The sequence below is a fragment of the Cebidichthys violaceus genome, unplaced genomic scaffold, assembly GCF_023349555.1.
Source record: "Cebidichthys violaceus isolate CVI_PGR_0920_01 unplaced genomic scaffold, fCebVio1.0.p SCAF_36, whole genome shotgun sequence".
Classification (NCBI taxonomy): domain Eukaryota; kingdom Metazoa; phylum Chordata; class Actinopteri; order Perciformes; family Stichaeidae; genus Cebidichthys; species Cebidichthys violaceus.
Genome location: NW_027176550.1, coordinates 248,797 through 276,690, shown reverse-complemented (window position 1 = coordinate 276,690; position 27,894 = coordinate 248,797). Strand labels below are relative to the sequence as shown.

Genomic DNA, 27,894 nt, shown 5'->3' with positions numbered 1-27,894 from the left:
GAGAGATTCTGGCTCTGGTCCGAGAGAAGCTCCAGTACAGCGAGGACCAGCCGGTTCTGCCAGGAAACCTCGTCCTGGTGGCCGTCACATCAGCTGGAGGTCAGGAGACAAACACAGACCACATGAATTAACATGATGTTCAGAATCAGTGTGGTTACGTAACACAATATATATATATATTTTAATGTTGTTTGATGTGTGTTCAGAGAAGGCCGTGTTTCGTCCCAGTGATGAGGCTGTCTTCACCACGCTGGGAGTCAACACTCACCTGTTTGCTTGTGAACCTACTGAGCTCGACTCACTGGTGAGGACTGACTGATTGATTGATTGATTAATTGGCTGACTGGAGGGAAATGCATCCAACATAAAAATATAAAAACTGCTTTGGTTTTTTGTTGGATTAATTCATTTATTGGATGAATGGATAGAAGGATGTAGATAAAAATGCACTTTTTTTTTTAAATAACTGTAAACTTTAATAAAAATAACAAAACAGAAGAAAAGCTTGAAAATGGAAAAATGCAACTCAACACCAAAAATGTGCAATAACAGGATTACATGTTTCAGTTGTTTCACACTTTGGAAAAACAACAAACAGTTTTATAACCTAATGATGTAATTTCCTGCACCGTCAGCTTCCTCTTCCTGAGGAGATCCACTGGACGCCCGGTGACAGCAAACTCCATGACATGTCAGCAGAGGAAGTGGCCAATCAGCTGGTGGTGTTCGACTGGGAGCTCTTCAGCTGTGTGCACGAGGTCAGTACTAAATACTGCTAATACTGAAATTGTAAAGTCTGTAACTTTGTACATTACTCTGTGACTCTTTAAATTTCTATGCGACTCTGTAAGTTTCTTTGTGACTCCTTAAGTTTCTTTGTGACTCCTTAATCTTCTTTGTGACTCCTTAATCTTCTTTGCGGGTCCTTAAGTTTCTTTGCGAGTACTTAAGTGTTTTTGCGACTCTGTGAGTTTCTTTGTGACTCTGTAAGTTTCTTTGTGACCCCTTAAACTTCTTTGTGACTCCGTAAGTTTCTTAGGGACTCCTTAAGTTTCTTTGCGACTCCGTAAGTTTCTTTGTGAGCTAACCCCAGGCTTAGTTACGAAAGTTCTCTTCTTATGGAATACTTAATAGCTCAACAGCATGTTGGATGTGATTTGTAAACAAAGGTCACTATTTCAGAATGTACTGTTAACGTATCTTCTACACAGCCACGGCTCAAAAAACCAACAGTCACAGTGAACAGCTGTGTTTGTCTTCTTCTTCGTTGGTGTCTCCTGCAGGTGGAGTTTGTGTGTTATGTGTTTCACGGGGAGCAGTCCCGCTGGCGCCCCCTAAACCTGGAGCTGGTACTGCAGCGTTGCAGCGAAGTGCAGCACTGGGTCGCCACGGAGATTCTGCAGTGCCAGTCGCTGCCGAAGAGGGTCCAACTGCTCCGCAAGTTCATCAAGATCGCAGCACTGTGAGTCCAGATAGTGACCAAGAACCCATCGTATGACATCATTCACATCATCTGGTTTTATTGTGTATTACCTGTCCTAACAGGTGTGTTCTGTGTGTGTGTGTGTGTGTGTGTGTGTGTGTGTGTGTGTGTGTGTGTGTGTGTGTGTGTGTGTGTGTGTGTGTGTGTTGCAGCTGTAAGCAGCAGCAGGACCTGCTGTCGTTCCTCGCTGTGGTTCTGGGTCTAGACAACCCGGCTGTCAGCAGACTGCGACTCACCTGGGAGGTACGACACTCACCTGACGCTGCTCTACTTCACCTGCAGACAGCACACACACCTGCTGTGTTTATCCACCATGGTGTGATGTGATCAGGACGTACACAGAAGAATCTACAAGCTAAATCTGAGCTGATGGGACCTAGAAGCTAACTGTAAACTAATGGAAACAAGAAGCTAACTGTAAGCTAATAGAGGCTAGCAGCTAACTCCAAACTAACGGGACTTTGGAACTAAATTTAGGCTAATAGAACCGAGAAGTTAACCGTAAACTAATAGAACCGAGAAGCTAACCCTAAACTAATAGAACCAAGAAGCTAACTGTAAACTAATAGAACAGAGAAGCTAACTGTAAACTAATAGAAGCGAGAAGCTAACTGTAAACTAATAGAACCGAGAAGCTAACTGTAAGCTAATAGAACCGAGAAGCTAACTGTAAGCTAATAGAACCGAGAAGCTAACTGTAAGCTAATAGAACCGAGAAGCTAACTGTAAGCTAATGGCACCTAGATGCTAATTGCTGCGTCACGGAGGTCTTCAGTTCCACACACATCGTCTGACATCGTTTACATCACCTGGTCTCAGGTGTTTGGATTCATACTCTTTAATTGTCTATTTTCTCACATAATATAATTGTTTCCTTTATTTTGTGTGTGTGTGTGTGTGTGTGTGTGTGTGTGTGTGTGTGTGTGTTGTGTTCAGGGTCTCCCGGGGAAGTTCAGGAAGCAGTTTCAGCAGTTTGAGGGTGTCGCGGTGAGTAAAAGATGTTTTTATTTATGATCTGGTCTGGTTCATAAAGATGAAGGTTATCATCATCAGACTCAAAATACTTACATGTTCCTGTAAACTAATATTGATATGATAAAATATATTATAAAATATATTATAGAATATATTATAACATATATTATAGAATATATTATAACATATATTATAGAATATATTATAGCATATTCGTATCTTTATTTTATGTAACTGAGAACAACGACGCTACAAAGTACTTTTACTTTAACTACTGATAGTACTCGCATACCTTTACTTGTAGTGGAGTATTTTCACAGTGTGGTATTAGTACTTGTACTGCAGTAAAGGACCTGAGTACTTCTAATCCTGCAGGACCCGTCCAGGAACCATAAGTCCTACAGAGACCTGATCACCAGCCTGAGACCTCCACTGATCCCCTTCACTCCTCTGCTGCTCAAAGGTGAGTCTGGACCTGAGACCACGTGATCACACCAACAACCAATCAGAAGCCTCCTGACAGTCACGTGACCGTTCCCTTGTCGCCACGGTCCCCTGAGAGTCTCTCCTGAACTCCTCATGGTCATTTCTCTTATTGTTCCTCTGAGACGACGTTCCTCCTCCAGCTGTGGACCAGATGTGAAGCCGTGTTAGCAACGTTAGCTCCTCCTCGCTAATTAGCACCTCTGGCTAATCAGCTCCATGTCGCTGTTAACACACACACACACACACACACACACATACACACTTACACACTTACACACATGCACGTGCGTTCAGTGTGAAAGGACTTTAAATGAGATTACTGTACACACTGAACGCCTCTTATTGTGTGTGTGTGTGTGTGTGTGTGTGTGTGTGTGTGTGTGTGTGTGTGTGTGTGTGTGTGTGTGTGTGTGTGTGTGCGTGCGTGCGTGCGTGCGTGCGTGTGTGTGTGCAGCCTTAAGCTCTCTGTCTCCATGGTAACCAGAGGAAGAGGAGGGAGGCCAGGATGGAAGTGAATCAAATGGTGAAAAAGAGAGAGTTGTAGATGTAGAATGTCTCACTCTGGCGCCCCCTCTGGTGAATTATTGAACTGCAGCAATAACCGACGACACGACTCGTGGAGTTATAATGAAATTCAGATGTTTAGAGCGACTTCATCGTCCAGAGAATACAAATAACGTTTCTTATAAAATCTATTTCATATAAATCAAGATACGAGTCACAGATAACTGATTCATTAATAAATGTTTGGTGGTTCTCTCCATCAGACCTGACGTTTCTTCACGAGAGCTGTAAGACGTTTCACGGAGAACTCGTCAACTTTGAGAAGATGGTGAGAAATATTACAAACACACTTCTTCATATAATAAAATAAAACATATTTATAACATGTTTCACTTCCTGTTTCCTTCTCCTGAACCTCTCTCATGTTTCCTCCTCTTCTTCTTCCTCATCCTCACTCTCCTCCTCTTCTTCTTCTTCCTCCTCCTCTTCCTCATCCTCACTCTCCTCCTCTTCTTCTTCCCTCTCCTGCTCCTTCCTTCTTCTCCTCTTCTTCTTCCTCCTCTTCTTCCTCCTCCTCCTCCTCCTCCTCCTCCTCCTCCTCCTCCTCTTCTTCTTCTTCTTCCTCTTCCTCCTTCCTCCTCCTCCATCTTCTTCTTCTTCCTCCTCCTCTTCTTCCTCCTCGTCTTCTTCCTCTTCCCCCTCCTTCCTCCTCCTCCTTCTTCTTCCTCTTCCTCCTTCCTCGTCTTCCTCCTCAATCTTCTTCTGCCTCCTCTTCTGCCTCCTCCTCTTCCTCCTCCTCTTCCTCCTCTTCCTCTTCCTCCTCCTCCTCCTGCAGCATAAAGTAGCAGACATGGTGAGGATCATCAGACGCTACAGGAGCAGTCAGCTCGGTAAAACTCTTTCTTTCATCTTTCACTGTTTATATAATTAGCTGCGTTCTGATTGGTTGATCCTGGACTTCATTCAGTTGGCTCCTCCTCCTTGCTACATCTGAACACGACATCATCATTCGGGGGGGGGTGTCAAACAGAAGTAGTATTTATTATCTGAGCAATAAAAACATTTACGTCTAAATTTAACGCTTTTATTGATCACTAGAGAATTTATCAAAATGTACCAAAATCCCTCATTAAGACGTCTGGAGGAGGAACACCACAGAAGAAGTCCTGCTGTGTGACATCATTCTTTATCATAAATGACATTCATATTTATTACAGAATGTTTAGTTTGTAAACCATGTTATAATATTATGAAGTATCACATGTATTGTGTACTTTAGTGAGAGTCTATAATAGTAAAGCTTATTATTATTTTTGTGAACTTCCTGCTGATACGGTGCTTTTTTTGTGAAGGTCTTGTGTTGAACGTTGTCTCCCTCTGGTGGAGACATCGTGTCCTCTCCGTGTTAACTGATGATGTAACGATGTGATGATGTAACGGTGTAATGTCTGTTACTGTGTCACCTGGTAGCCATGGATACAGAGACGTCCCCCTCTCACCTGCAGACGAAGGCCTATGTCCGTCAGCTCCAGGTGATCGACAACCAGAACCTGCTGTTTGACATGTCCTGTAAACTGGAGCCCAAAGACACATAGAGGGACGAGGAAGAGGAGGAAGAGGAGGGAGGAGGAGGAAGAAGAAGAAGAAGAGGAAGCTTTTGTTCAAGCAACTGTTGCCTAGAAACAATGAAGAAAAAGAGCAAACGGATGGAGGGAGGGCTTCTTTTTCTTCTTCTTCTGTCCCTTGAACGTGCTGCTCTTCCACCACTGACTCTAAAGACGAGCAGTCGAGATCTACTATTAATACAAACAGAGAAGAAGAAGAAAAAGAAGAAGAAGAAGAGTCCTCGTTAGGGTTGTAAAGATCTGGCAATATTCAAGATTAACGGGAATAAAATGTATTATTAAGGCTTTATTTACAGCCTCATATTAAATAATATATATATATATATATATGTTTGTAAAGTACAGTTCATATAATATATTCAGTAACAGATCAATAAGTTATATTGTTTTAATTTCACACATTCCTCCTAATTAAAGCTTTACCTGTAAATACGGCAGAATGTTCTACAAACAAACCTTTTAGCATCGTTGTTAATAATAATAAATTAATATTAATAATAACAATGATAGCATTATTATAGTTATTATTAATAATACAATTAGTATAAATAATAATAATGATACAATTATTACTATTATTTAGCCACAACACCGTGTTTCCCCCTCAAATAAATTCACTGTTAAAACATTTTTATATTAAAGTAAATTCTGCAGAATTCCAGAGCTGAACTTCCTGTGAAGCCTCCTGAATATTTCCCGACCTTTAACAACCCGACTCCTGGCGACGACGTCGGACTCTCTCCCGCCTCGTTTCCTCTCTCCCGCCTCGTTTCCTCTCTCCCGCCTCGTTTCCTCTCTCCCGCCTCGTTTCCTCTCTCCCGCCTCGTTTCCTTTCTCCCGCCTCGTTTCCTCTCTTCCTGTCGACCAATCAGACGAGAGACGCTGCTGACCTTTGGTTTCATCATCTTTGAGAAAATGTTTTTATCTCCAAAATGTCTTTTTCTAAAAACGGCCGTTAGTTGTTTTTATCGTCAGGATCGACACACAGAGAGAAAGGCGTTCTGGGTAACGGATGTCAACAACAACAACAACAACAACAACGTGTCAAACAGCTGATGAACTTCCTGTCTGGAGGAAGCTCAGGAAGTAAAACCTGACCTGAATCGTAGAAACCAGTCTGATCTTTTGTCAGAACGTCACAATCGGAGTTTACAGATAAACCTCTGCTCTCAGACGTCCGTCGTCTGCTCTTCAGGACTGAATTTATATTTTTCCATCAGAATAAAACTCTTTATCGTTGAAACAACGGACTGAACTCTGTGACGGTGGACCGTGTTTACATCTTCCAGTCAGGAGCACCGCGGTGCGTTCACGGACGCTCGGGGATGAGAGTGTGTAGATGCTGGTTTTCTACCGAACGTCTGAAGACGTTCGTCAACTCTTTGGTCTTTTTCTGCTCTTTTGTTTTCAGGAGGGTTTTATGATCCAACAGGAAGGTCGTAGAACTCTTTAAAGGACCAAACCGCTGCTTTGTGTCACTTAATCTCCGGTTAATCTCCTTAACGTGGTTTAGTTCTGAGACTGAGACTATCAGAGCCGTGTAGTTTAAACAGGTAACGAGAAAAACATTTATTCAACAACTGTTCATAGATCGCTCGTAAGATTTGAGCTGATAAATACGAAGCGTTCGTTTATTAAAAACGTTCACAGAGATTGTTTTGGCGCGTCGCTGCATTTCTTTGCGTGTTTAACACCAAAGAACCAAATTTAATGGGAATTTATTCAAACTATTAATGTTTTATATGAAAAAGAGATGAGACTTTCTCTTTGATTAATAAGTGAGTTTTTGAAACAACCGTTTCCACCTTCTGAAATGGTGAGAGTCAATGGTCTAAACATGCAATAAAACAACGGTCTGGTCCTTTAAGAACGTGGCTGAAGCTCTGATTGAACTGATGGTCACATGACAGCCAATCAGCTGTGTTTACTGGACGACGTCACACCTGAGAGACCAATACAAACGTACAAAGGAGTCGACGGGAAGACCTTTTTCTTTTTTTGTTTGGGATCTAACTTGCTGTCCCATCTGACCGACCAATCGGCTGCAAGGAGAGGACACGCTCAGCACCCCCCCACCTCACCCCACCCCACCCCCACAGAGCCGCCCCGCCATTGGTCGGTTCAGTTGGCGGGTTCGGCGTTCCGAGGCAATAACAGGAAGTGAAGCCGGTCGGTCAACTTATCGCAGCAACGAAGCACTTTTTTGCCAAACCTCAGGGCTCAGAGACACGGAGAGGTTTTGTTTACTCTTTATTCTAGATCTTCTCAGTAGAGTTCAGTTCAGTTGAGTCCAGTTGTGTTGCGATCGATTGGTTCTGTGTTTGTACAGCTGATCACACGTCAGTCATATTTACTATAATAATAGAAATCTACACAGTTGTTGTTTTCTTTCTGCTGTGATCACCACCAGGTCTGAGTCCAACTCTTTACTTTGGTTTGTTTCGTGCACTGAAGAGTTTCTCTCCATCCAGCATTTGAAAAAATGATTCTTTGTGTTATTGCTACATGTTGCAAACGTGTCAAACAATAGCAGTTCTATGAGAGAGGGTCATAATATTTCAAGATATGATGGTTGATGTAATACTTCCCCTTCTCTCATTAATGGACCTTTTTACTTCTTTTATTTGAGGATTCACAGGAGGTTGAATGAGCGTCTTTGTTGGGGTGAAGCTCTTCAGTGCATCAGGACGGTTCTCCTGTTTGTATAAATGATCTGAAAAGGTGTAAATGTGTTAAATATGTGCTCAGCTCTGGTGGCAGTGAGACTTCATCATTCTCCATCTGTAACATAACTTCCTGTTTGTGAAAGCTCAGTGATCCCGTCCAGAGACAAGTCCTCCTCCTGTCCCAGATCAGGTAAAACCTCGAGAGTCCAGCTTTAAGACCCAACAGCTTATAGTTAAAGTCCACTTTATTTTGTTAAGATTCTTTTACAACCTGGCTCTTATTTTGGTAGTTTGGGGACTTTGTGGACAAAGTGAAACAAGTTTAAAAACAGGAAATTGTTTTAAACAGTAACTTAAAAAGTTATTGTTTTATTTAGCTTCTCTGGATTAAAGTCTTTTTCCCTCACAGATGTTTCACATCTTAAACTGAAGCGACTTGATTCTGGACGGGACGAAACCTGTGAAACGTCTCCGCTTAGTCAAGAACCTATTATCTGATACGAAGTCTGAAAATCTTTTTTTACCAAAACATTCCCAAGAATTCCAGAACACAAGTTTGAATTCCCAAAACACGATTTTGAACCCCAAACAAAAGTCCCAAGTTCCCCGGACGCGAGTTCCACGTTTCCAGACCCGGAGTTCATTTTCGGCGATGCAACTTCCAGATTTTTGAGTTCCAACTTTCCAGAACGCTGGAAGTTTCAACTCACAATGTGAGTTGAAGGAACATCTGCTGTCGTATCTCGTGTTTTCAGTCGACTTTGACTCATTTCAGATGTCCTTCTTTCTGAGATTAAAATCTCAAAAACTCAAAAAAAGTTTGAATTCCCCAAAACACTAGTTTGAACCTCAAACAAAAGTTCCAAGTTTCCCGAACGCAAGTTAATTTTCAGGAATGCAAGTTCAGATTTTCGAAAACGCGAGTTCCAAGTTTCCAGAACGCTTGAAGTTTGAACATCTGCTGTCGTATCTGGTGTTGTCAGTCCACCTTGACTCTGTATTTGCTGTCACGTTCTTGTCGAGGCGGAGACGTTTGCAACGTTTTTTTTCGGGCACAAAGCGAAACCCAGTGAAGATGACATCATCACTAGTCTGCCGGGGGCTGTCTCAGGACCACTTCCTGGGTGTTTCATTATAGATCCCACTGTAGTTCTGGGCAGAAAACAGAAGTTCTGAATCTGAACCGTTGAATTAAATCGACTAAACCTTCCAGTAATTTTGGACCAATCACAGCTTCCGCCTGTAAATCAGCTGGGATCTATAATTTGGGGAGGCGGACGGTCTCTTGGGTCGAGGCCGTCCGCTGCGACGCCCGCATGAAAACACTGACGAATTAAAAAACGTGTACATACTGCAACCCTGTAAATAGGCAAATATTAACGGAGACTCTATTTTACGTATGAGCTGAGAGCGAGACGCCAACTCAAGGAGAAATATATGATTTGATGTTTTTTATTTGTTAAAGAGAAAGTGTACAGTGACGACGGAAAGAAAGGAATGAGGATGAATTTATGACTTTATGAATTGTACAGTTAATCTCTTCAGTTTGATCGTTCTGTTGTTTTCTATCTGAAGCTTGGAGTTGTTTATTTGTTTGTTTTTGTACAGAAGTGGTTGTTTACATCGATACAAGTTCTGAATTCTGTGACTGTCAGACAGACCATGTGATTGGAGCAGAGGTCTGGGAGGAGGCGGGGCCTGGAGGGGTTGGTGTCGTATTACCGAATATTCATGAAAAAAGTAGTTCCGACTGCTGTGATGTAACAAATAGTGTTAAAATAACATGCTGAGATCTCGAGTATACTTACAGGAATTTTTTTATTTTGTTGTATTAATTATTAATTATTTATGAATATTAATGGGTTTTTTTACTAAGAAGTGATAATATATATATATAAATTTATATACATATATATATATATCTCAAGATAAAGTCATAATCTTGGGAGGAGTCCTAATTTTACGAGAATCAAGTCGAGATTTAGTTTTAATTTAAAAAAAAATTATTTGTTGTGAGAAACAGTTATAATCTGTCTAGAATTAAATATTAATAATAATAATAAGTAAAGTTTTCATTTTACAAGAAAAAAGTCATATTTTGGAATAAAGTCAAAATTTTACTAAAGTTGTATTCTAAAAAAAAGACAAAAAAAGTCAAAAGTCCCAAAAACAATTGTTCACAAAAGTCTTCTAATATAAAATCCTCCATTAAAAAAATCCATTTAGATTTTTCTTGTAAAATTACAACTTTTGTCATCATCCTAATGTTCTAGTAAATTAACTATATTAATTCATAACTAACATTTCGACTAACATTCCAGCCTCATGTTGAATTTCTTCTCACAAAATGACAAAGTATGATTCATTTCCCCCTGTATGACTTCATTATCATCATTTCTTGTTTTTCTCATAATTATTACGATAATAACTTTATAGTGGCGTTATGTTGTATTCTTTTACAAACCTGGTGGAACATGTTTCACTTTATGTTTCTACTTTTGCTGTTTTATAGTTTCTTTTAAAGTGACTTTTTATGTTGGGTTGTAAACAGTGAGATCTTAAGAAGCTCAAAGCAGAGACAGCTTCTTTTATATTTGGTGTGAACTTTTGATTACAGTGAATCTAACTCTGTTAAAGTATTTGTTAAAGTTTCTAAAATGGTTTTGAAGTCTCGTCTCCTCCAGACTCTGCTGTCACACTACAGACACTGAAATAAAAACCTCTGGACAACAAACAAACGCCTCCTGTGTTTTCATACTTTTTATGTTTTAATGCAACACAAACAGCAGAATGAACGGAGCCTTCTGCTCGATTTTAAGCTACAAAAAAATTGAAATTGAAAGCAGGAAAAAGAATCAGTAACAGGAGACGGCTCACAGCTGCGTTCAGGGTCCAAATGTAATGCAATGTAAGATGGGGAAGAAGTGTGTGCGTGTGAAGGGGAGGTGTGTTTTAATTTCAGCTGATAGGGTCCCTGGTTCCCCCCCCCCCCCCCCCCCCCCCCCCCCCCCATGAGGACTAGTCTGGACCAGAGCCCCTCTTGGGACGACAGCTTTCCATCCCTGTTTAGGAGAAGGTTTATATTTAGGCTCAAGTACAGGGAGGGGTGAAGCTTCAGATTAAAGACTGATTGAAGTGTGTTAGCTTCAGGCTAACGTCACTTATAATATTACAGGTGCAGGATGAGACCTCAACTTACATAACCCATTACAGCTGTTAACGTTATAGAAGTGGAGCAAAGTAGAACGGACATTCCCAAATAAATGTAGGACGGTCAGAGCGGTGGCCATTTTTATGGGTACCGTTGCCATTGCGACCGTTGTAGCGGGCTAACTTCTGTAAAGTCAAAGCTTCATGTGTTAAAGCTGCATTCTCTCTAGTGTCCATCAGGGGGCGACTCCTCTGGTTGTATAGAAGTCTAGTCTAAAATGACTCTACTTCTCTCTTGATTTATTCCCTCAGTAAACATTGTAAACATGAGTTTATGGTCTCAATCTCTAGTTTACAGTCTTCTTCAATACAGCATGATGTTCATTTAGTACATTGTGGTCCATTTAGAGTCAAACAGACCATAAAGCAGGGGATGCTTTAGGGGCGGGGCTACACAGTGATTGACAGGTCTCTACCAGAGACGTATACGGCGTCTCTACGTCACTTCTCCTCAGTCCAGATATGGTCACTTCCTGTTCACTGGTTGCACTAAAAACCAAGATGGTGACAGAAAAAACATCAAACTCGCAGCTTCAAAGCGTCTGTAACCAGTTTAGCATCAAAGAATGGTGGAATTACCTAGCTAGCTAACTAGTGGGCAGTTGACTTGTTAGCTAGCGAGCTAATTCCACCATGCTTTAATGCTACACAGGTTACAGGAAATGAGGCAAACAGGCCCTCCACCGTCATCCCCCGCCACTCTGGAGAATGACACAGTCAAAGCTGCACGGCAACAGAATCAGAAGCTCTCTGATTGAAAGTAAATAATACTTTAGACAGCGACACATGAACAGACTGATGCAGCATAGATGTGAACACCTGATATCTGAGTGAGAGAGTGAAGCAGCAGGTGAACAAGTTCACACATGAGTCAGCCAACACACACACACACACACACACACACACACACACACACACACACACACACACACACACACACACACACACACACACACACACACACACACACACACACACACACACACACACACCGTCACATATTAACATGCAATCAGATCTGTATGAACTTCACATGTGTGTGAGCACATATAGACTCCTGCACCACCGGTTCATCTGTCAGAGTATAACTAAGTACATTTACTTCATTGAGGTATTTCATTGAGGTATTTTTATTTACTTTACACATTCAGATTGTTTCAACAAAACACAATCAACTAATAAATGATGTATTATTACAGGTTAAGTACCAGCAGAATGTAAAGTCAAAATGCACCTTTAAGTGATGAAGACCTTAATAACAATAACAATTATTAATCAATAATTATAATACAATAATATCATATTTTATTCTGAAATGGGCATTCTGATAATTTACCTTAAAAATATTCTCAGATTCATGCAGTAAAAGTACAGTAGTATTATCAGCTTCATGCAGTAAAAGTACAGTAGTATTCTCAACTATTCTCAGCTTCATGCAGTAAAACTACAGTAGTATTCTCAACTCCAGGCAGTAAAAGTACAGTAGTATTCTCAGCTTCATGCTGTAAAAGTACAGTAATATTCTCAGCTCCATACAGTAAAAGTACAGCAGAATTCTTTCCTCGATAGAGTACTCATAGAGCATCAAAAGTACTCATAGAGCATCAAAAGTATTCATAGAGCAGTACAAGTACTCATAAAACAGTAAACATACTCATAATGCACTAAAAGTACTCATAAAGCAGTAAAAGTATTCATAGAGCAGCAGTAACAATACTCATAGAACAGTAAAAATACTCATAGAGCAGCAATAAAAATACTAATCAAGCAGTAAAAGTACTCATAGAACAGTAAAAGTACTCAAAGCAGTAAAAGCACTCATAGAGCAGCAGTAAAAATACTCATTGAGCTGCAAAAGTACTCATAGAGCAGCAATAAAAATACTAATTGAGCAGTAAAAGCCCCCATAGAGCAGTACAAGTACTCTTAGAGCAGAAATAGTACCCATAGAGCAGTAAAAGTACTCAAAGAGTGGTAAAAGTACCCATAGAGCAGTAAAAGAACTCATAGAGCAGCAATATAACTACTAATTGAGCAGTAAAAGTATATAGAACAGTAAAAGTACTCATAAAGCAGTTAAAGCACTCATAAAGCAGCAATAAAAACACTAATTGAGCAGTAAAAGCCCCCATAGCGCAGTACAAGTACTCATAGAGCAGAAATAATACCCATAGATCAGTAAAAGTACTCAAAGAGTAGCATTATAAATACTAATTGAGCAGTAAAAGTACTCTTAGAACACTAAAAATACTCCTAGAGCAGTAAAAGTACTCATAGAGCAGCAATACAAATTCAAATTGAGCAGTAAAAGTATATAGAACAGTACAAGTACTCATAAAGCAGTTAAAGCACTCATAGAGCAGCAATAAAAATACTAATTGAGCAATAAAAGTACTCATAGAGCAGTAAAAGGGCTCATAGAGTAGTTAAAGTACTCATAGAGCAGTAAAAGGGCTCATAGAGCAGTAAAAGGGCTGATAGAGCAGTTAAAGTACTCATAGAGCAGTAAAAGTACTCATAGAACAGTAAAAGTACCCATGGAGTAGTAAAGGTACTCATAGAGCACTAAAAGTACTCATAGAGCAGTAAAAGTACTCATAGAAAAGTAAAAGTACTCAGAAAGCAGTAAAAGTACTCATAGAGCAGCAATACAAATACTTTTTGAGCAGTAAAAGTGCTCATAGAGCAGTAAAAATACTCATAGAGCAGTGAAAGTACTCACAGAGCACTAAAAGTACTCATAGAACAGTAAAAGTACTCATAGAGTAGTAAAAGTACTCACAGAAAAGTAGAAGTACTCATAAAGCAGTAAAAGTACTTCTAGAGCAGCAATAAACATACTCATCGGAGAGTAAAATACTCATAGAGCAGTATAAGTACTCATAGATCAATGCCCCCACACTCCCCCCCCCGGCATGTGTTTGTGTGTGTGTTGTGTGTGTGTGTGTGTGTGTGTGTGTGTGTGTGTGTGTGTGTGTGTGTTGGCTGACCCGCTGCTTCTCTCTCTCAGATATCAGGTGTTCATCAGTCTGTTCATGTGTCGCTTCAACACACAAAAGTTTCTCATCATGTTGATTTTATGAGTTTATATCTGATTTATAACAACCTGCAGTTTTTAAAATGTGGTCTTTTTAAGAACTCTTAAAATCCCGAATTCCACAATTGTCTCTTGGGAAAATGAGGACATGTCAATTTTATTTTAAAGTTACAATTTTGGACTTTGAGGACATTGTTAGAAAAATGTCTTCATAAAGATAGATGAACACACACACCCAATCACACCTACTCACACACACACACACACACACACACACACACACACACACACACACACACACACACACTGACACACACAGCCAGCACACTAACACACCCCCAACACACCCACATTTTTGGACCCCCCCCCCCCCCCCCTGACCCCAGCGCTGCCTTTAAAAAGAGCTCCTGTGCAGCTCTTCGTCCTCGGTGATCGCATCCCCGCTGCTCGTCTTCACAAGTTCTCCTCAACCCCAAACCAAGGTAGATATCAACACACACAGTATTTTTGAACAATTATTTTAGAGTTTGAATTTTAATTACTGACTATAAAACCTCTCAAGATGAATTTAAAGCTTTGTTGTGTTCGTGCATGAAGCTCAGTTACATGTTATTAAACGTCTGCAGACAGAATTTATTCTCTAAATGCTGCCTGAAGAATAAGAAGAATATTTATATGAGTATAAAACCTGCAGTGATCATGTTTTCAATAATGACAGCTGATCATTTTGTGTTCTTTGGGCTCTATTTAGGATTAATAATCTCTTTTGAAATGTTGTTCAAAATTAATTAAAAACCTGTTTATCAGCCTTTTATAAGTTTACTCTGCACTTGCAGTTCTATTTGTATCTATTTCACATGTTTTTGAACATCTGAGTGCAGATTTAAAGTTTGAAGACTGAAAAATGTTACTACAAATTCATGGTCTGAAGTAAAATCTGAAAAGAGATGTATTAAATTCATAACATATTTGAATAATCTTTCCTACACAATAACTCATGCAATGTGTTTCCACATGGTTAGAAAGAGCAACTAATATATACAACTTTCAAGTATATATATATATATATATATATATATATATATATATATATATATATATATATTTATACATATACATATATTTCCTCAAGTCGTTTCTCTGAAGACTATTATAGAATAATGACATTTCATAAGTAATTCAGAAGTTGTTGGCTCTGTTATGTCACAGAGGTCACACATGTCTCTTAACAACACAACAAACACAAACGAGTATGAGTTACTGAAGTTTTAAATATGGTTGGAAAATTAACTTAATAATAATAATAATAATAATAATACTTTAAACTTCCTGATTTAAAGATTCAAGTTATTGCAGATGTGTTAGCATTAGCCTCATTAGCTTCAAACTGAAGAAATACAATACACAATTAACAACTTTAATGTGAGCTCACTTTATGTATTTTATAAGAAACCTGTCACTCGTGGGCCACCGTAGTTCAAACAAGTGAACAATAGCAATGAGTTATTTACAGTAGTTTGACCTCTGATTGGCTGGTCCTCGTTACCATCTTTGTTTATTGCTGATGATGAACACAATCATTGAAAGTTTGTTAATCATTTAATTTCTCTCATATTTAAATGGGATTATGGGAGAAACATATTTTTAAAAAATTGCCATATCTTTGGTTGGAAATAATAGATGTAAATGTTGATTTGGTAATAATAAAAATTTAAGTTAATGTCTTAAATATATGGCACTCTGATTAACAAGAACATTAAAAATGGTACTTCATACAAAAAGAGTGTCCAAACATACAAAAAGAGTTCGTCCTCTGAGGAGAATGAACGGGCTCAGAAAACACAAGGTTAGAATTGATGTTATTTTTTGAGGAAATGTCGGCCTCATGGTGGCGCTAGAGGAAACACAGGGAGGCTCACAGTCCAGTCAGATACAGACAGCAGATTAAAGTGTCCACCTGTCCAACATCCCGCTGCTCTCAGGACTAAAAAGGACACAACCAAAGACTCGGTTTGATAAATCAGCGGAACATAACCTCGCTATGTGACCCTGAATCCTAATTATACTCTCAGAAAATGTACCCCCCTCCCAAGGTTTTTTTTTTCCGCTGTCAACCTGAATTCCTGCCACAGATCCACTTCACATGAGCAGAATTCAGCCGGCAGTAAAATTAGAAACGCTTTGTCCGAGATGGTGTCACCTTTCAGCGTCTCCGAGCTGAGGGAGAAGAAAACGTCTTCCAAAAAACCCTCAAGAGGACGTTTTTAATTTCACATTCGGCACACGTTTCTCCAACGAGGAGAAATTTAATATGATCTTCATACAGTAAACACATGATGGACATGACATCAAACAGAGAGGTGATATTTAAATGCCTATGTCGTGAAATGAGTAGAGGGACAATCTTGATTCACTTAGATCTGATCCTGGAGCAGATAACTCATGTAGTACAGATAAATTGAGATTATAATAAGATGTAAATACAACTAGAATAAGAACATCCAAACTGTTTAAAACTCATTCTGTTTAAAGGGAGAAAATAAATATTAAAATAAACAAGTTCTGAATCAGCGTTCATTTTTTCTCTATTAAACTACGACCTCCGTCTTTAACTGAGATAAAATATAAAATGTTCTGACAATTAAAAGTATATAAACATGATTTCTAGATGGGTTAAATTATCAGAATATTAATGATTCTTAAGATGATGTTGAGACACAAACAGGAAATTTAAGAGACTTTTAATATCTAGTTTAGTTCATTTGGTTGAAAAAGATGAAAATTAAATTAAAACCAGAGAATTACAACAATACAATTAAACGGAAATAGCTAAAAGTAATACAAAGATAAAAAGCATAATTTTAATTTGTCCAACATAAACCAGAACAGAACATGTGTTTGTTTCAAAAGGTTGATTTGACTTGATGAATAACGCGGTTAAATGTTAAAAAGTGATAACAGGAGCCGCTGAACTTAAATTATATCTCGCTTTTATTCTCTTAAATAAAAAGAGTTCCCTCTCAGTCTGCTCATTCTACCTTCATAAAACACGATTCGTTATGTGAGCTCAGCGTTTTAATTCCGTTTTAAATGTTTTGTCTCTCTTCTTCATTGGTGTCGTGTTATTGCAGCACCCTCTACGTCGACATGGAGCGTACCTTCATTGCCGTGAAGCCCGATGGCGTCCAGAGAGGACTCTGCGGTGAGATCATAAAGCGATTCGAGCATAGAGGCTTCAGGCTGGTGGCCGCCAAATTCATGCAGGTAACCGAAATTAAAATCAAAACAATCTTTTTCAGTGACGTATGAAAAGAAACCAGAGTGACACAAACAAAGAAGTCTTTCACACAAAGAACTTGAAACTAAAAAAGTAACAAAAATGTCTCAGATGCCAAATATAGAATGTCTAAATACCTGTTTATGAAAAAAAAAATGTAATAAATGTTGAGGTATAAACACTCTAATAAACATGTTAGTTATTAAATAGAAAAGGTTTAAAATGTTTCAACTGGTTTTAATGTAAATGCAAATGAGTTGGCACCATTTCATACTATTTATTATTATTATATAATGGTTCAACTTTTTTCAAAAGTTTTTTTTTTTTAGAATGATTTCATCATCTCAGTTGTGCCAGAGATCACTTTGTGGTGTATTTTCTTACTGATAAATTTAATTTTGACAACTTAAATTTTCAAATAGCCTCACAAAAACGTGAGAATCAAACAGTGTCCTCACTTTCCAGGTCTGAGAAAAGGTCCCCACAAAGATAGAAGTACAGGAATATACACACAGAGTTTAGATGACAGCTGTTGAGTTGATGAATGTTGCAGCGACTCTGAAGGACTCACACTCATATCGCTGTCACACAGTGTAGTTATTCACAGCTGTTGTGTGTGTGTGTGTGTGTGTGTGTGTGTGTGTGTGTGTGTGTGTGTGTGTGTGTGTGTGTGTGTGTGTGTGTGTGTGTTAATCCCATGTGGATTATTGTCTACATACCTGAGGATGAACTCAAACTGAGGTTCAGGAGGATCAAAGTGAAATTTAAAGTTTACTAAAGAATTATAAAGTACAATCTGTGTTTAATCATATGAACAAGTTACAGATATAATAACATTATATTTACATAATTACAGGCAGCTTGTTGAACTATAATGGTTTATTTTTGATTCAATGTTGGAGATGATCTCACCAGATTTCTGTAGTTTTCTGGAGGAAAATTGTGCCTTTTGGTCAGAAATAGATATTTTGTGGGCAGAAAAAGTCAAAAGGTTTGTTTTGATTCTGTAACCAAAAAGTAATAAAGAAATAAAACTGGGTCAATTTACAACCCAGTAATTCTTAGTCTGTTGAATGTGAGAGTATTAATTCATGTATGAAGTTGTGTAATTTAGTAAATGGATCTTTTTTTTCTCAAGTTAAAGTACATTAACAAACTTAAAATGGTGCTTATATTTGCTCATACCTGCATTTAAGTGTTTATAAAGTACATATAAGTACAAACACTGCTTTAATCTTTACAATGTATTTATTTCATGAGCCTTATTGTGTTTTTTTTTATTATTTGTATTTATATTAATTATTTTAAACCTTAATCTGAAAAGTAATGATGAAAGATAAATATAGTGCAGTAAAAAGTACAATATTTAGTGTAAAGTAGCAGAAGATGGAAATACTCACGTAAAGTTCATGTACCTTAGAACTGTAAATCTACTTTGATACTCTACCGCTATTTGTATTTGTACTACTAAATTGTACTTTGTGTGTTTTCAGTCTTCTGAGGACCACATGAAGCAGCACTACCTGGACCTGAAGGACATGCCCTTCTATGGTGGACTCTGCAAGTACATGTCCTCCGGACCCATCTTCGCCATGGTAACACACACACACACACACACACACACACACACACACACACACACACACACACACACACACACACACACACACACATATATATAACTATATACACAATAAATACACACACAGTCATCTTGTACACGTCCGGCACTCCAAATATCTGTCTCTTTTTATCTCTCTCTCTTCACACCCTCTTTGTTTTCAAGGTCTCTGTTTGTCTTTTCATGGAGCTGAAGGTCTTTCACAAATTCACACTAAGAGGTTGTGACCTCAACTTATATATATATATATATATATATATATATATATATATATATATATATATATATATATATATATATAGAAAGAGAGAGAGAGAGAGAGAGAAAGATCCAAACAGCTCAGACAACAAAATAAAAACACAAATAAGCAACAGTAAATCAAATTGTTTTTCATAATGACATTTTCCCAGACTTCTAAAAATGGGCATTTTGTAATAAATTAAATATGAAATAAAAATTCTTATTTGAACATATAAAAGGTTAAAGAGTTATTTGATAAATTATTTGATTTATATATATATATATAACATAATTTATCAAATTGTTTATTAATCACTTTGGGGCTGCATAGTGTCAGGGGTTCTTAAAAAATGCAAAAATGAAATCCATTAAATTATAATTATGCATTTATTTGTATAGTTTTTTGATTGAAATGGCTATCTCTATGTTTAATAAAACAAAATGATGTGTTCATTTTAATTAATTATCTAACCTCCTGAATAACATTTAATTCCACTTACATGTATCTAAGACTTAAGGTAGTTTGATTGTACTGTGTTTACAAGTTTAATTATAAAAATCTGAATATTTAGCCACAAAAATAATTTCTTTCCTTTTGCTGAATTTGCCCTGCAGAGCTTCTTTTACAATATGTGTTAGATCTAGTTCATGGATCAATTGAACAAAAAAGGTACTTCATGTTAAGTATTGTATTTTCTTTAATACCTTTGAAAAAAAAAAAGATTATTCATTTCTACACATATATATATTCATATTTCATACAAAAAGATTCAAGACAATGTTCTTCAAAAGCGGTGAAAACCAAGCAAAAAAAAAGAAATTAAAGATATTTATAAATAAAATTAATAATCAATTCCTGATAATTAATACTGTAGCTCATTTTAACGATAGCAAAACTGAGATGAGGTTTCCTCTTCTGGTTTGTTCTTGATCCCCAAAACCTCAGTTTGAGATTTAGAATTGTGTGTCATTGGCGGAGTGATGGATGAAAGAAGACATGTCTGCCAATAATAGAACAGGAAATATTGTAGATTAATGCTAAGCTAGGCTAACCACATTCTAAACACAAACATAAGAGTGGTATCCATCTGAACATCACACTCTCAGAGAGAAAGAGAAGAGGATTTTACAACATTTTAAATGTTTTTTATTGATAAAAGTGAGATGCTTCTGTCTTTAACATTCAGTCAGATTTTTTAGCAATTTTTGTCTCGATAGCTCTCCGACACTGAAGTGACAGGTGTGTTGGTGTGTTTGCAGGTGTGGGAGGGTCAGAGCATTGTGAAGCTGGCCAGGATGATGCTGGGTGAGACCAACCCTGCTGACTCCAAGCCCGGCAGCATCCGTGGAGACCTGTGCATCAACATCGGCAGGTGAGTAAAAGCACGAAACATCAGTATAATATGACTTTTTATGACCTTTTATGACATTATACTATTGCTTTTTCAGGACTTTTCGTGACATAGCATACTATAATGTTTTATAAAACAACTGTGATGCAATTTTATGACATTGATCGACAATATACTCAACATAATATACTATGACACCAAGAGCTTTCTACAATTTGTCATTCTTACCTGTCAGGAATGTCCTATGTTGTTAGGGAAGAGCAGTTTGAAACAGTAGCTGAGTAGGTAGCGTAAGCCTTAGAAATGTAATGTTTTAGAATGGACATTTTACGTTCAGGGGTTGCACAAAATCATCACTAACTGCATCCCACTGACCCGCTTCCTCTGTTTCCTCAGGAACATCATCCACGGCAGCGACACCCTGGAGAACGCCAAGCGTGAGATCGGCCTGTGGTTCAAGGCCGAGGAGTTCGTCACCTACACACCCTGCACCCAGACCTTCCTGTATGAGTAAACTGGCCAATCATCAATCAGTACAACACACTTAACTGGAACCCCAACCCTCTTACCCCATCTGTCCGTCCTCCCTGCAGCCGATCTCCTGACTTGACCTTCATTAATCAATTCAAAACATGTAGCACTTATCAATAAAGTCTCATGTTAACAGCTGTCACTGTTTGTGTCTATTCGAAGCTAAAACACCAGAACTAAAAGTCTACAGCCAGGCTCTGTGAGACACTACTAAGAAAAAGCGTTTACTAAGTCAAAAACCCAGAATGTGATGATATTCACTGTATATTATGTCATGAAAAGTTATAAAAAAGTCATAGTATAACATGTCAAAAAAAGTCATAGTATAGAATGTCGAAAAAAGTCACAGTATAACGTGTTGAAAAAAATTATATTATAATGTGTTAAAAAAAGTCATAAAAAAGTCATAGTATCGTATGTCGAAAAAAGCATGTTGAAAAATCTCAGAAAAAAGTCATATATAACGTATAACGTGTAAAAAAAAAATCATAGTATAGTATGTTGAAATATAATTCATGAATAGTATGTCAAAAATGAAAAAGAAGTCATAGTATAGTATGTCATTACATTACATTACAGTCATTTAGCAGACACCTTTATCCAAAGCGACTTACAATAAGTGCATTCAACACTGGTAATCAAAAGAACTACTAGTCACCAGAAGTCAAAAGTACATTTCCTTTTCCAAACAAGCATCTAAGAGCATGAAGCAGAGCATAACTCAGAGCCAAAGTACAGGGCAGAAACAAGAAAAACAGTTAGTGCTTTAAGTAATACGAATACAATAAGTGCAACAAGCTAGTATGAAAACAATAAGCGCTAAGTGGAAGGCTCAGGGTAGCACTTCCTGAAGAGGTGGGTTTTCAGCCTGCACCGAAAGATGGGCAGCGACTCCGCTGTCCTGACGTCAGTGGGAAGTTCATTCCACCACTGTGGGGCCAGGACAGAAAACAGCCGTGACCGGGTCGATCGGCCACCAGGACCTCTGAGCGACGGGGCAACCAATCGCCCCGAGGCAGCAGAGCGAAGTGGTCGGGCGGGGGTGTAAGGCTTGACCATGGCCTGGAGATAGGAAGGAGCTGTTCCTTTCACAGCCCTGTAGGCTAGCACCAGAGTCTTAAACTGGATGCAAGCTCTTACAGGTAGCCAGTGTAGAGAACGGAGAAAGGAAGTTGTGTGGGAGAACTTGGGGCGATTGAACACCAGGCGAGCTGCGGCTTTCTGGACAAGCTCCAGAGGTCTGATGGCTGACGCCGGGGCTCCGGCGAGTAGAGAGTTGCAGTAGTCCAGGCGGGAGATGACAAGAGCCTGGATGAGAACCTGCGCCATCTTGTCAGTCAGGAAGGGACGAATCCTCCTGATGTTGTAGAGCAGGAATCTGTAGGAGCGTGTAACGGATGAAATGTTTGCCGAGAATGACAGTTGGTCATCCAGGGTCACACCCAGGTTCCTCGCAGTCCGAGTTGGCGTCACCATGGTATCATCAATGGTGATGGACAGGTCCCGGTGCGGGCAACCCTTCCCCGGGAGGAACAGTAGCTCAGTTTTGTCTAGGTTGAGCTTGAGGTGGTGTGTCGTCATCCACTTCGAGATGTCAGCCAAACACGCAGCGATGCGCGTCTCCACTTGGGTGTCACCGGGGGGAAATGACAAGACCAGCTGGGTGTCATCGGCATAACAATGGTAGGAGAAGTCATGCGAGCGAATAACAGAACCCAGAGATGTTGAGTAGAGCGAGGAGAGAAGGGGGCCCTGAACTGACCCTTGCGGAACCCCCGTAGTCAGCATGCGTGGTTCCGACACGGCCCCCCTCCAGGTCACCTGGTAGGATCGACCCATCAGGTAGGATGCAAACAGGGAGAGTGCAGAGCCTGAGACGCCCATCCCCTCAAGGGATGAGAGGAGGATTTGATGGTTCACAGTGTCAAACGCCGCAGACAAGTCCAGGAGAATCAGGACAGAGGAGAGAGAGTTAGCACTCACGGCGTGAAGCGACTCTGTCACCGCAAGGCTGGCCGTCTCTGTCGAGTGACCCACTTTGAACCCGGACTGGTGAGGGTCCAAAAAGCTGTTTTGGTGGAGATAGGAAGACAGTTGGTTAAAGACAGCACGTTCAAGTGTTTTGGATAGAAAGGGTAGAAGAGAAACCGGTCTGAAGTTCTTGACATCAGAGGGGTCAAGTGATGGTTTCTTCAGAAGGGGGGTGACTCTGGCGGCCTTGAAGGCCGTGGGAAAGCATCCTGAAACGAGAGATGTGTTGATGAGGTGGGTGAGGAAAGGAAGGAGTTCAGTCGCAATAGACTGAAGAAGAGGGGAAGGGATCGGGTCAAGGGAGCACGTGGTGGGGCGGTTAGATGTGACAAGGTTGAGGACCTCGTTAGGGGAGAGAGGAGCCAGAAAGGGTAAGATGGGGCGTGGAGATGGGAGGGAGAGCTGTGGGGGCAGGATTGGACAGGGAGAGAGGGGCTGAGAGAAGGAGGATCTGATATCGTTTACCTTCTTGTCAAAGAAGTTGGCAAAATCATCAGGGAGAAGGGAGGAAGTAGGAGGAGGGGGTGGGGGTTGGAGGAGTGAAGTGAAAGTTTCAAAGAGTTTTTTAGGATTGGAAGCAGAGGTTAGGATTTTAGAGCGGAAGAACGCAGCTTTAGCAGTAGATAGAGAGGAGGAAAAAGTGGAAAGAAGAGCTTGGAAGTTAAGAAGGTCCTCCGGGAGTTTGCCTTTTCTCCATTTACGCTCAGCCTCTCTTAGGCTCCGTCTATCAGTACGCACTGAGTCCGACAGCCACGGGGCAGGTGGAGTTGGGCGTGCAGGCCTGGAGGTGAAGGGACAGAGTTTGTCCAAAGTAGAAGTTAGGGTGGAGAGGAGAAGATCAGTAGCAGTATCAGGGGATAGGAGAGAGAAGGATTCAGGGTCAGGGAGAGCAGAGGTGACAGAAGAGGAAAGATCAGCAGGGGAGAGGGAGCGGAGATGACTCCGGGTAGAAACCATGTGGGTAGGTGGAGGAAGTGATGGAGCAGAGGATAGGGAGAAACAGTAGGACATGAAATAGTGGTCGGAGAGCTGGAGGGGAGTGACAGAGAGGTTAGCAGTAGAACAGTGCCTAGTGAAGATAAGATCCAGCTGGTTGCCGGCCTTGTGGGTAGGAGGAGAAGAAGAGTGGTAAAGGTCAAAGGAGGAGAGGAATGAAAGAAGAGGTTCAAGCTTATCGGTCTGGATGTTGAAGTCACCGAGCAGGATGAGCGCCAAGCCATCGTCATGGAAGTGCGAGGCTAATGTGTCGAGCTCCTCCAGGAACTCACCAAGAGGCCCTGGTGGGCGATACACAACAGCAATGGTGAGCTTGACTGGATAAGTGACAGTAACAGCATGAAATTCAAAAGAGGACGGGGAGAACTAAGGAACAGAGACAAGAGAGTATTTCCATTTTGGGGAAATTAGCAGGCCAGTACCACCACCCCGCCTCGCAGCTCTGGGAGTGTGAGAGAAAGAGTACACATCTGACAGAGCTGCGGGTGTGGTGGTGTTTTCTGGTGTGATCCAGGTCTCAGTTAGAGCAAGAAAGTTAAGGGAGAGCAAGGAAGCGTAGCCCGAGATGAACTCAGCTTTCGGCACTGCCGACTGGCAGTTCCAGAGTCCCCCCGCCACCACTTGCTCGCCCCGAGCTGAGAGAGTAGGATAGATGAGGTTAGTGGGGTCACGGCTCCTGAAAGCTGCCCAATGTCTACGTGACCGCCGGGCAGAGGACCGGACAGAGATAGGATGCAAACACATGGTAGTACACGCTCGAGAAGTCTTAGCTTGACGAAGTCGGGCTTGAAAAAGTCGGCCTGTTGCCTTTGTTTGCCCGACGCTTGAAAGCTGACGAGTCCAGCAGTGGTGAAGTACAGCTATCTATCTGCTCATTGTCTGCCAGGAGTGGAAGCTCCTCCTTTGCAATCAGTGAACCAGGCTTGATCAAACAAGCCGTTTCAAACAAGCAGAAACTCAGATAGCACTTCACAACTGAGGCCACTGAGACAGGCCTAAGTACAGCTATCGAGACAGATCAAAGCAGGTTACTTTAAAACAGGCCTAAGTACAGTTTAAAGAGCAAGAACGAGATACTTATCAAATGCAGGTGAGTTTAGAAGTTCAGCTGGTCCACCAGGAGATGGATACACTGAAGTTAAAACTCAAACTGGATGACTTATATCCCTGAGAGGTGGAAGCTCCTTTTTTGCAATCAGTGAACCAGGCTTGATCAAACAAGCCGTTTCAAACAAGCAGAAACTCAGATAGCACTTCACAACTGAGGCCACTGAGACAGGCCTAAGTACAGCTATCGAGACAGTTCAAAGCAGGTTACTTTAAAACCTGCTTGTTGTCGAAAAAAGTCATGAAAAAAAGTCAGCATTGTATGTCGAAATATTTAATGAAAAAAGTCATAGTACAGTATGTCAAAATATTTAATAAAAAAGTCATAGTATAGCATGTCGAAATATTTCATAAAAAAGTCATAGTATAGCATGTCAAAATATTTCATGAAAAACTCAGTATAGCATGTCAAAATATTTCAAGAAAAAAAAGTCATTGTATAACATGTCGAAATATTTCATGAAAAAAAGTCATTGTATAACATGTCGAAATATTTCATGAAAAAAAGTCATAGTATAGCATGTCGAAATATTTCATGAAAAAGTCATAGTACAGCATGTCGAAATATTTCATGAAAAAAAAGTCATAGTATAGCATGTCAAAATATTTCATGAAAAACTCAGTATAGCATGTCAAAATATTTCATGAAAAAAAAGTCATAGTATAGCATGTCAAAATATTTCATGAAAAACTCAGTATAGCATGTCAAAATATTTCATGAAAAAAAAGTCATAGTATAACATGTCGAAATATTTCATGAAAAAAAGTCATTGTATAACATGTCGAAATATTTCATGAAAAAAAGTCATAGTATAGCATGTCGAAATATTTCATGAAAAAAAGTCATAGTATAGCATGTCGAAATATTTCATGAAAAAAAGTCATAGTATAGCATGTCGAAATATTTCATGAAAAAAAGTCATAGTATAGCATGTCGAAATATTTCATGAAAAAAAGTCATTGTATAGCATGTCGAAATATTTCATGAAAAAGTCATAGTACAGCATGTCGAAATATTTCATAAAAAAAAAGTCATAGTATAGCATGTCGAAATATTTCATGAAAAAAAGTCATAGTATAGCATGTCGAAATATTTCATGAAAAAAAGTCATAGTATAGCATGTCAAAATATTTCATGAAAAACTCAGTATAGCATGTCAAAATATTTCATGAAAAACTCAGTATAGCATGTCAAAATATTTCATGAAAAAAAAGTCATTGTATAACATGTCGAAATATTTCATGAAAAAAAGTCATAGTTTAGCATGTCGAAATATTTCATGAAAAAAAGTCATAGTACAGCATGTCGAAATATTTCATAAAAAAAAAGTCATAGTATAGCATGTCGAAATATTTCATGAAAAAAAGTCATAGTATAGCATGTCAAAATATTTCATGAAAAAAAAGTCATTGTATAACATGTCGAAATATTTCATGAAAAAAAGTCATAGTTTAGCATGTCGAAATATTTCATGAAAAAGTCATAGTACAGCATGTCGAAATATTTCATGAAAAAAGTCATAGTATAGCATGTCGAAATATTTCATGAAAAAGTCATAGTATAGCATGTCAAAATATTTCATGAAAAAAAGTCATAGTATAGCATGTCGAAATATTTCATGAAAAAAAGTCATAGTATAACATGTCGAAATATTTCATGAAAAAAAGTCATTGTATAACATGTCGAAATATTTCATGAAAAAAAGTCATAGTATAACATGTCGAAATATTTCATGAAAAAGTCATAGTATAGCATGTCAAAATATTTCATGAAAAAAAGTCATAGTATAGCATGTCAAAATATTTCATGAAAAAGTCATAGTATAGTATTTTGAAAAAAGTCATAAAAAAGTCATAGTATAGTATGTCGAAATGTAATTCATGTATAGTATGTTGAAAAATCTAATTAAAAAAAGGTTAAAAAAAAGTGTGTGTTGAAATGGTATGATTAGAAATATAGTATACTCTGATGTCACTGGACATGGAGAAGCAGGCAAATCATGCTGATCCACGGTAAACATATGGAGGACTACAGAATGGATGGACAGCACTGGGTTTGAACCTGGGCCCATCATGGTTTGGGGAAACATGTTAACCCCTGCACCACCAAGCAGCACAACTTAATGGATGACGAAAGAGTCAGAGTATAGTAAATAGAGAAATGTATATAAAGTCATAGTATAGTATGTCGAAATATTTAATGAAAAAAGTCATAGTATAATATGTAAATATATTTTATAATAAAAAAGTCATAGTATAGTATGTCGAAATATTTAATGAAAAAAGTCATAGTATAGCATGTCAGAGTATAGTAAATAGAGAAATGTATATAAAGTCATAGTATAGTATGTCGAAATATTTAATGAAAAAAGTCATAGTATAATATGTAAATATATTTTATAATAAAAAAGTCATAGTATAGCATGTCGAAATATTTCATGAAAAAGTCAAAGTATAGCATGTCGAAATATTTCATGAAAAAAAAGTCATTGTATAACATGTCGAAATATTTCATGAAAAAAGTCATAGTATAGCATGTCAGAGTATAGTAAATAGAGAAATGTATATAAAGTCATAGTATAGTATGTCGAAATATTTAATGAAAAAAGTCATAGTATAATATGTAAATATATTTCATAATAAAAAAGTCATAGTATAGTATGTCGAAATATTTCATGAAAAAGTCATAGTACAGTATGTCAAAATATTTAATAAAAAAGTCATAGTATAGCATGTCAAAATATTTAATAAAA

General features: G+C 38.8%; 2 protein-coding genes across 2 annotated transcripts in view; both read left to right on the top strand.

The window, feature by feature from the left end:
* Positions 1–10,477, top strand: part of rapgefl1 (Rap guanine nucleotide exchange factor (GEF)-like 1) — a 24,463-nt gene extending 13,986 nt beyond the window's left edge. Inside the window, exons 8-17 of the mRNA XM_068725624.1 lie at positions 1–99; positions 207–304; positions 636–758; positions 1,284–1,462; positions 1,636–1,726; positions 2,420–2,470; positions 2,834–2,921; positions 3,712–3,776; positions 4,284–4,338; positions 4,919–10,477. The exon at positions 1–99 is cut by the window's left edge and continues 69 nt beyond it. Of these exons, the coding sequence (XP_068581725.1) occupies positions 1–99; positions 207–304; positions 636–758; positions 1,284–1,462; positions 1,636–1,726; positions 2,420–2,470; positions 2,834–2,921; positions 3,712–3,776; positions 4,284–4,338; positions 4,919–5,043 (974 nt within the window). The 3' untranslated portion in view covers positions 5,044–10,477. The remainder of the gene's footprint in view (positions 100–206; positions 305–635; positions 759–1,283; positions 1,463–1,635; positions 1,727–2,419; positions 2,471–2,833; positions 2,922–3,711; positions 3,777–4,283; positions 4,339–4,918) is intronic.
* A 3,891-nt stretch (positions 10,478–14,368) lies between these two features.
* LOC137884109 (nucleoside diphosphate kinase B-like) lies at positions 14,369–21,145 on the top strand. The gene is made up of 5 exons (XM_068725804.1): positions 14,369–14,468; positions 17,118–17,250; positions 18,757–18,858; positions 20,385–20,497; positions 20,873–21,145. The coding sequence occupies exons 2-5, from the start codon at positions 17,134–17,136 to the stop codon at positions 20,988–20,990; spliced, it is 450 nt and encodes a 149-aa protein (XP_068581905.1). The 5' UTR covers positions 14,369–14,468; positions 17,118–17,133; the 3' UTR covers positions 20,991–21,145.
* The last annotated feature ends 6,749 nt before the right edge of the window (positions 21,146–27,894 follow it).